This window comes from Oryza brachyantha, chromosome 1 (genome assembly GCF_000231095.2).
Source record: "Oryza brachyantha chromosome 1, ObraRS2, whole genome shotgun sequence".
NCBI lineage: Eukaryota > Viridiplantae > Streptophyta > Magnoliopsida > Poales > Poaceae > Oryza > Oryza brachyantha.
In genome coordinates this window covers 20260650-20271210 of record NC_023163.2, presented here as the reverse complement: position 1 = coordinate 20271210, position 10561 = coordinate 20260650, and the positions used below count along the sequence as shown (strand labels likewise).

Here is a 10561-nt window from a genome sequence, read left to right as displayed (position 1 = left end):
GTACTTAATCAAGTTGTGTTTGATTCCCTTGTCAAAAAAAGATTTTTTATTATTCTTAAATGGTATAACGTGGTATCATGTTTTCTAACGAGGTAATTTATAAAAAAGTAAATGTAGATACCAAATATACCTAAACAATTTAATATCTCATGATAAATTCTTTTGAAGATATCAAAATTAGTACTAAAAATTGTGGTACCTCCCGGTACCTTTTAAAAAATGGTAAGGTTGCTTTTTCTAGTGTAAAAACACGTTATCTCTAGATTTTAGTGTTTTTCTTATCACAGTACATTTTAATGTCTTGGCTGTTAAAGTAGCATAAAACTTTACCTATAAATTATTCTCAGTTGATTAGCCTTTTCTTCTATTGCTTATCATAGCTTAAGAGGTGAAATGGTCGGTCAACAACAGGGGTGCCAACGAAGTTCGGAAAGGCTATTAGACGAACGTTTACGTGCTCGTTAACTCACGCGAACATTTTATATATATAAACTTTATAACCCTTAATATATAAAACTTTGTATATATAAACTTTTTATGTATAGGCTTTATATATAAATTGTATGTATATAACTTTTTGATGTATAATCTTTCTAGATATATTCTTTTAAGATGATTTTTTTACTAAATACTTTGTATGGTATAAGTTTATTTCTTGTATAAATTTTTTATATATAAAATTTTTAGTATAAGGATGAAACTCTATACATACAAACACGAGTTTAAAAAAATCTATAAATAAACCTTCCTGTATACAGCCTGTTCGCGTGGGTTAACGGCGTACGACCATTCGGCCGTTAGGAAAAAAAAAAGAATTTTCGTCCACGACTATCTAATGGACATCGGTAAAATGCTTCCCCGATTAAGTTTAATTGTTTGAGTGATACTTCACCATCATATTATATGTGAGAGCAAAATGGGTTTAATTAGCAAGGTTATCAAATCTCGGTAAAAGTATAATTTTACTGTTTTAATTATGGAATCGATGATTTTAGCAGGCAGAATCTGCGGTTTTTATGCAAACTGTTCTATAATTCTGCAATCCATTTTAGAGACCTTCAATTCCGATTTAGAATCGTAATTTTAACAACCTAGGTGATTAGACCATGACGAGCGATAGAAACAGAGTTGCATCTAGCTGAGCATATATCTAATGTCGTTCCACTAGGTATTTTAAAGTACATGTTCATCAGTGTTAAATCAAAATATCGCAATATTTTTTTTGATGTGTTTATTTTTGTGTTTTGATGAACAAAACAACAATATATAAGAACTTGATGTTTCGTAATATACAACGAAAATGCTCTGGAAAGTAAAATATTACTACTCTCTTATACTGGATGCTCTAAGAGGTCGACCGGTGCTGCCGCCCATGGGACATGGCCAATTGTGAACGTACAAGGTCCAACTAAAGAGTCGAGAGGATTCCAGAGGCATCAATCTGTTGAGCAGTCGCGTCCCCCACGAACACGAAACACATGGAGGTATGTGCTACGCGCGCGCGACGAACACCAACCCAATTAAATCAGCTGAAGGGGCGCCAATCGATCGATTAATGTAAGATGATCTCAGTTTCGTGCGGGATTAAGGGCACAGATTTACAACACGATCGAACTAAATATAAACCAAAAAAAAAATGATTACATACATGGATGAGGGTAAGAACGCGCCGAGCCAACCAGCCGGCGGCGAGCAGAGTCTTTTTTATATCTGGCAGCCGCAGCAGCAGAAGAAGCAGGAGAGCGCGAGGCCGAGCACGACGGCCTCCACCACGTACATCACGCGGAACGACACGGCGTCGGCCGCCGCCGCCGCCCAGCCGCCGCTCAGGCTCCCCGCCGTCGCCTTCCACCGCAGCGACCGCGACAGCCCCGCCACCAGCCTCGACGACGACCCCGACCCGCCCCCGCCCTGCAGCTTCCACCACCGCTGCCGGTGCTGCACGTGCACGCACTGGTCCCGCGGCAGCATCATCCGCCGCAGCCACCCGCCCCGCCTCTCCGGCCCCTCGTCCTCGCCCGCCGCCGCATGCAGCTCGCCGCCCACGGGCGAGTAGTGCCCCCGCCTCCTCGTCACCGGCGCCGTCATCCTCTTCACCCACCCTCCCCGCCGCTTCACTCCCTCCGTCGCCGCCTTGCCACCGCTCTCAGCCGCCGGCGCTATATCGGCCTCCACGGCCATGGGCGCCGCCGTGCGACAGGTAGCAGAAGAAGAAGCTTCTTGGGCGGAGTGGGGTTAACTGGGACGGAGACGTGGGGAGGCGCGACGTGCACCGCAGGGACGAGACGACGACCGGGTTGGTTCTTGGTTGGACGCCGAGGCCCGACCTTATAAAGGAGAAACCGTCTCGAGCCGGTTGCCCGCTTAACTTAGGGCCTGTTTAGTTTTAAAAAAAAGATTTTCATACTGTCATCAAATGTTTGGATACATACATACATAGAGTATTAAATATATGCGTAAAAAACAATTACATAAATTACGTGTAAATTACGAGACGAATTTTTAAGTCTAATTGTACCTAGATTTAACAATATGATGTTACAGTAAATATTTGCTAATGATAGATTAATTAATCTTAATAAATTTATCTCACTATTACACTACGTTTAATATTTAAATGTACGTATACGAGCTACAAACCCAAAATTTTTCACAACTGAACACGCCGAGCACTCTCAACGAGAATACGAGATGAGATGAGACTTCGGTTCGAGACTGCTTGGCGTCGAAGGCTCGCGCCAACCGAGAGCTTGCTGCTGCTGCTACTCCAGTACAACTCACCATCAGCTGTTCAGGGTCGTTGCCGGTTTGATCTGCAACTGAAAAGCTTTATAAATCTCCGTGTAAACAATACGGCTATTTTATTAGTACTACCTAGAGTTCGTGTTAATATAAATCTCCGATGTTAATTAAACTAATCGTACAACTAGTATGGATTCTAGAAGCAATCGATTTGGATCATCAATCGGTCGGTCGCTGATTACGTGCTGTTTGCTGAACTCTGTTTCTGTACTACCGCTGGAGCCCGGTTGGCCGTGACAGCAGGGCGTACGTGCAGGCCTGCACGAAAATGCTTCCCTAGCTTTAGGGTGATTGATTGTGTTTTATTGAAAAATTTAAAGGACATATTTATTAAAAAATAAATTAAAAATAATTTATTTCATATATGTATAGTTCATGTTCTAAAAGTCAGGGCCGTAAAATAAACTACGTAAAAAAAAAGCTCAAAATCAGTTAACCTTCATCTCTCTAATCCTCGGCTCCTCGCTGCGTATTTTAGTTCTGTCACATCTATCCTTGCCCGCTTGTTGGGTTCTACTACCGAATATCGATGGAATGGTTTGGTCAAAAGAGGAGTGATTTTGGTAACCTCGACCCGCGATGATAGCCGCTAGTCAAGGGGCTCAAACACTCAACCGGGAGCAGCTGTCCCATAAATTCTCTCAGTTTGCCTACAAAAATCCAAACGATGTTCTTATGAGATTTTAACGGTTTTGTTTTTCAAATTTTTGGGCTCCAAACAAGGACCAAAACATTAAAAAAAAGGTTACCGGTAAGCTTATTAGAGAAAAACAAAACAACATATTTACAAATAAAATATGTTTTAAAAATAATTTTTATATAACTGCTATTACTGATCTACAGACAAATGCTAAAAATAAACTATAAGAAAAAACCTAAAATTAACTTTAAATTTAATAGTAAAAATTTTAAATTTTGATTTATAAATATAAACCGGAGTGAAAAGAAGGGCTTACATTCGTGCCATTGCGGCATAAAACCAATCGTTTGCCGAGGAGTTAGAGGTGCGGCGGCAATCAATCCATTCGGCGCGTCCCACATGCCTGCTCAAGTCTCAACTGGCCCTTTGCCCATTTCTCCTGGTTGGTTATCGGTTCGCTAGCGGACTGGCCCGTCTAGAATTCCCGTAGGCCCCGGCCATACCATGCAACCCAACATGTCCATCTGCCACGGTCGTTGTCGATCTCTTCTGGTTGCTAACGATTGATGCTTTGAGCAGCTGGAGCAAACGGCTCATATGCTGCTACTTCGTATAAGTGCAGGTGGTACACAGCTAAACGTGACAGTGACTGGCGCGATCGATCTTTTAGACAGCTGGGTTAGGCAGATAGAGCAAGGGGTTGTTCCCATCAGGCGTCAGCTGGTGGTATGTAAACATTATGTAATGGAGGTCAAATCTTTCTGCACCTAAGGTTGATGATCAGGTGACTCTTGTCTGTGTCAGTAGTGTGTTAGTGTGCACATAACTGTTCTTTTAATAACCAAAGATAAAAGATAATGATTATCTTATTTTTATATCTATTTAATGTACAAACAATGAAATTAACTAACAGTGCAAGGTTAAAAATATACCATAAAAATATAAGAGGATGAATTTTTATATAGAAATTTTCTATAAAAAATATTACCATTTAACAGTTCAAAAACTTGTGTGCAAAAATCGAGAGAAAAAACTGAGAATAAACCGCCTAAAAAGAACACGACCATATAACACTCAGCGGAGGTGAGTCCGTTTGTTTAGAAAAAAAATGCAATGGTACTGCTGCAAATAGCCAAGCCGTGGATTTTACTAAAAGGGATTTCCTACACGACTCAGGTTTAGGGCTTCTTTTGAACCCCTATGCCAGAGTATAAAAAGAATAAATAGGACAAATGTACAAATAGAATGTTATGCCTCATCGAATTTTACGGGAGATGTGTCTACATATTTTAATAGAAAAACATTGGACCTTTATAAATTTGCCGTTATTTTTTCTGTATTACAAAGATTTAACTAGATAGACATTTATCTAGTGATATTTTTGAAATTTTCTAGGCAATTTTACGATAGTGATTTAAACCAATGGTAAATTTATAATTTCTCCTTATTTTATAGCATCATAGGAAAACCATATGAAATTTGAGACACAGTGAAGAGACGAGTGGACACTTATCTTGTGCTAAATTTTCTCCAAAGTTCATACGAAATGAACTATCCCATACTAGTTCTGGCCTCCTTTAGATTAATTTAAGGAATTTTGAAGACAGTTTTGGAGGATTTCCGACTGAAATAAACTGATTCCAATGTTTTGTTGTGAAATCCTGCCAAACCTTCGCCTTCCAATTTTCAAATATGAAACTACTATTTCCAAACAAGCTAGTACACAAAATGTAGTCATGGAACAGACTAACACAGCACGACAGGCCCATGAAGCCGGCGTCTGCATTCATTCACCTGGATTTTTCTTGAATGTTTCCTCGACAATATACTTTTCAAAAAAGTTCATATATAAAAGTATCATCTTACCTTACTAAAATAAAACTTTGACTTTGTAATAACTAATTCTGTCATATACACCATTAAATAGTTATCATAAAAAATTAAATAATCTTTTGTCTAAAGGTTAAAAAAACATAACCTTAGTCGCATTTCTAACCAAACTCCGAGTAAAACCAAATCAATTTCAGCCTGGCGACTTGGTGAGAGACGTCAAGTTTTCTCAAACTTGTCCGATGGATGTCACACGGTACAGGGTTGATTCGACCAATGACTGACAAAAGTATGCAACTAGCTAGCGCCTCTTCTATTTTCGTAATCCAACCGTTTCTTTTTCCTTTTTGTAATTTTGTTTAGTGTTTGATTCACATTTCGGATATTTTCGATGCCGAGGAGGAAAGGGGTGGAGCGTGAGGAAACCGTTAGCTGATGCAGCTGCCGGCAAGCAACGGTCGGAGTCAATGGTTCGGGAAGCAGGGGTGATTGTTTGATTTTTATTTAGAAAAAAACTAAATAATATATTTGAGAATAGAAAAATATTTTATGAATAAAAACTTTATACAAGTGTTCTTAGCGAGAAGGTTGAAAATAAATTTAGGACAAAAGACTATAAAATCTACTCTAAATTCAAATTATAACTTATAAGCATAATTAGAATCAGAAAGATGGGGCTGAAACATTTTGAGACCAGTGCGTACTACCAATAAATGCAAGTTGCCATTTCATTTTCTTTTATTCGGAAACCGATTCTCGAGTTTCCATCACAAGAAGAAAAACCATTTGAACGCTTGACCCTAATCTTGGGCGAAGTCGCGAAAATTCGGAACCTCCGACGGACCTGGTCAAATCGGACGTGCGCCGAATGTTCGTCCCTCCCTCCCTAACAACCGGCTAGCAACATGGCCAGCTTGCTGGCATTGGAAACCTTCAGGAATTCTGGAAGTAACAGTAAAAGAGAAGCACACGCAGAGCATCGAATCGGTTGAGCTAATAAGCACGTACAGCTGCTTGGTTCGGGGGTGTTTAGTTAGTAAAAATAAAATTTTCGTGTCACATTAAATATTTGACCAAACATTGAAAATGATTTTTGGATACGAATAAAAAACGAACTCCACAGTTCAACGGGAAACCACATGACGAATCTTTTGGGCATAATTAATCCGTTATTAGCACATGTGGGTTACTGTAGCATTTATAACTAACCATTGATTAATTAGGCTCAAGAGATTCGTCTTATAATTTCTTCCATAACTATGCAATTTGTTTTTTTATTTTATCTATGTTTCATACTCAATTTAGATGTTCAAAGATTTAATATGATGTTTTGGAAAAAAAATTATGAACTAAGAGGGCTCAGTGCAATCTCGACTGGCACTACATGTATCTGAATGAGTACTGGATGTCGGTGGCCGGTGATGGAAAATTCCAACCGCTGGCGGAACAAACGAATCGAGGAGATTCGTGGCCGTGTGACCGTGTCACTCACAGCAGCTGAGCAAAACCAACGGGCAGGCAGCTATGTGCATTGTACACGCTTACATCTGAATAGCGAAAGCACGCCGCATGAGATCCGGCCAATCTGTCGAATATATGCCCTGCCTGCCTTACAGATCGATCGCAGGGACGCACACTGGTTTCTATGATTCCTTTGCAGGAGAAGAGAAGATACAAACTTTGTTCGTCATGTCTCTTTCTGAGATATATTCTCGCTTTTTATTAGTATCAGTATATGCTCCGTAGGTGGATGCAAATTCATCCCCATCAACCACATCTTCGAGGAGATCAACATCTGACGGACTAGAGGAGTGAAGGGCATCCTAACACTAATGCCACGAGCTCATGCGGACGAATTCATGCATGTAACATAGCCTAGGGTTAGGACAGAGGCGTGCTTCCCCCCTTCCCCCACTCCCACTTTTTATTAATTCACCATGTATTCTGTTGTGGACCTCCCACAACCCATATAATTATTTTTCTCTTGTAATATAAAGTCATCCTACTTTGGGTTTTAAAAAAGCAATTTTATGGTCCTTGAATAGGTGTCGAGAGGTACCAAAATTTTAATGTAAAATTTAGTATCTCCTAACAATAAGGTATCAAGAGTTATCAAAATTTATACAGAAAAAAGTGGTACCTCTTGGTAATAGTAAAATTGCTCTAAAAAATATCATCCCCATTTTTTTCGTTCTCGTTTGCCTGATGGGCCTTACTGATGTCCGCCTGTTAGGCTCAGTTGAATAGAACACGCTGTCCAGCCCATGCCATTGCAGCCTGCAAAATAACCAGTTTGCTTAACAAAGCGGAAGAATTTAGCCCATATCCCCATACCCCATCCAGTAAAGCACCCTATTTCTCACTTGCCTTCACAAGTAACAAGAAGCTAGGACATGGAACCACGGTAGATTTTTACTATTTTTCAAATACCACGGTGGCTATGTGTTATCATCGCACGAACATCTTTTTTTTTCTTTTTCTTTGCTCAAGTGATGGGCTGTGATTAAACAGTGGATAATAGCTATTGTGTATTTGCGCCTTGCCACTTCCCATTGCTTCCATAAGCCCCCGTTTTACTATTTTTTTTCCCTTGAGATGTAATTACGCGCAGGGGATGGCGGTAAAACTGCAGCAGTATCCCGTTCACTGGAAACCAAAAGCCACGAAACGAACGCCAGTATAATAGACTAGAAGTGCTCCTACAACACATTGGCACCACTTTGCATTGACATCCATAACCGGTTTGTCCCCTTTCAATAGAACAAACTTCCTCCTGCACATGCGCCACGAATTGAAGCAAAAAGTTTGTTTTCAAATCTAAAAAAGCACGTACACAACCAGACGAGAGACACCGCTTAAACAAAATGAAAGTACCACGCCGCAAACACTAAAATACGCGAGCGTTTGACTTCGCTCTCTCTTGGACCACACTACCCAATCCCGTTGCCCATAACCACCATCAAGGAAAGCAGCAGAGTAAACAAAAGAAACTCCCGAAGCCTCCCGCCGTGACCGTGAGCCTACGTGCCGATCGATCTGACGCTTCGAGGAGATATTCCCCATGCCAGAGGCTGATGCACGCAGAGCGAAGCGAACAAACAAGAACGATGGAGGCGGACGCAGGGATCTCTCCTTCAACTCCCTCTTTTCCGGTGCAAACTGCAAACTGACCACACTGACCATGCGGGGTGCATTGCAGGCTGCTGCCACTAGTAGCACAGAGTACTGCACTACTCATCCAATCATTCATTCCCCTGGCCAAAGAATCCAAGGTGGTGGTTTATAAATAAAAAATAATTTATGAATTAAACCTTTGCATATATATTCTTAGCTATTTTAAAGCCTAAAAAATAAATTTCGGTTAAAAATATAAAATAAATTCAACTTTAAGACTAAAAATTTGATTTTAGGCGTATAAGCCTAAGAAAAAGCTACGTTGCTCGCAAACGCTGAACACGCAGTGCGTTGACACCGTCGTTCCGCTCCTCTGCATAGATGCATATGCCTCGTCGTGGTTGGCCCGCGCGCAGGCCGCACATGCACGCACGGCGTCGCGGCGCTGGCCGGGACGCGTTGTCGCCTAGGTTTCCGGGCGTTCCTGGCGTGGAAACGGGAACCGGTGGCGGCTCGGCCGGAAGCTCCTCCGGCTTGACCGGCGGCGGCTGATACGCGACACCGTGTTGCTGGTTGGTTGGCGCAGAACAGGTGTGGGATCGCAAAGGTTTTTCACGTACATGGGGGGCCCGAGCACAGCGCCCGGACCCTGGACGATCGACCGCTTTTGACCCTGATGACGGTTTAATTTATCCTGGCGACACTAATGGGCTGTTTAGTTCCAAAAATTTTCACCCAAAAACATCACATCGAATCTTTGACACCTAAATAGAGTATTAAATATAGATAAAAATAAAAAACTAATTGTACAGTTACTTGAGAAATCGTGAGACGGATCTTTTGAGCCTAATTAGTACGTGATTAGCCATAAGTGCTACAGTAACCCACATGTGTTAATGATGAATTAATTAGGCTAAAAAAAATCGTCTCACAGTTTACAGGCTAGCAATGAAATTCGTTTTTTTATTCATGTCCAAAAACCCCTTACGACATCCGATCAAACATCTAATGTGACATGCAAAAATTTTTATTTCACCAACTAAACACCCTTTGATAAAAAAGATGCAGGTTGTGTGCCCCCAGATGCCCTGCTTCCGAACACAGTGTAGTTTTCTACAAATTCTTGACGAGGCAGCATGGAGCTACCATTGAAATCGATCGTGGACGAGTCCAGTGTTCATAGCGTTACGACATTCCAGACATAGGACATGCATAAAGGGAAACAGTTGAGTGACATCTCAATAAGCTAACCTGCACCATCCCTAACGTCGTCTTTTAGCTTATACTCCCTCTATATTTTTTTATATGACGCCATTGACTTTTAGATCCACCATTGACCATTCGTCTTATTAAAAAAATTATATAATTATTAATTATTTTGTTATAATATGATTTATTATTATAGAAAATTTAATTATGTTTTATAATTTTGCATATTTGATATAAATTTTGAATAAGACGAATGGTCAAACGTGGTTTTAAAAGTTAATGGTGTCATACATAAAAAATATGGAGGGAGTACTATTTATTCTTATAAATCAAAATTTAAATTTATAACTATAAATTTAGAGTTGATTTTAGATTTATTTGTCATAGTTTACTTTTTTACTTTTTTAAAAAATTAATAAGAATATATAAGTTTTATTAATAAATTATTTCTTATTTATAAATATACCATAACAATGATCCCTTATGCAGAGTCGGCGGTGTTTGAGAAAGGGACATGAAGATGCATTTTCAGAGATACGTGACATACGTCCACAGAGGAAAAAAACATTGATATCTCGTTTTGACGCTCTATCTCATCAAGTCTCCAATCTTCAAAGTTTATGTACGCTAAGCATACAGGTAATCATTGGAGGGCCCCCTCGCAGTGGAGAAGTGTGAACGGGGTTGCGTGATAACTTTTGTGGGAAGATTCTCTGCGACCCTAGGAAGGAAGAAAAGAGAATAAAAATACAAGGTGCCTTTTACGTGTAAAATATTTATGCTCATCCTTACCAGCAGATCAGGAAGGCGAGTCAAAAGGGCCCCAACAAACCTATATTTTGGAATAAACACCATTCACCTGCCACCCCTATAAAACTCTGCATGGTCAGTGCTCAGTCCACTCCTCCTAACGATCTTTGACAAATACAGCCCCTTAGTTTTCACAGGTATTATACATCCGGCAGG

General features: G+C 40.3%; 1 protein-coding gene across 1 annotated transcript; it reads right to left on the bottom strand.

Moving 5' to 3' along the window:
• Window positions 1-1525: 1525 nt before the first annotated feature.
• On the bottom strand, window positions 1526-2316 carry LOC102713233. The gene has a single exon (XM_040529637.1). It carries the CDS (start codon window positions 2179-2181, stop codon window positions 1705-1707), a length of 477 nt encoding a protein of 158 aa, XP_040385571.1. The 5' UTR covers window positions 2182-2316; the 3' UTR covers window positions 1526-1704.
• Between the last annotated feature and the right edge of the window lie 8245 nt (window positions 2317-10561).

Coding starts and splice junctions, on each gene's coding strand:
- LOC102713233 (XM_040529637.1), bottom strand. CDS start 2,181: ATGGCCGTGGAGGCCGATATAGCGCCGGCGGCTGAGAGCGGTGGCAAG.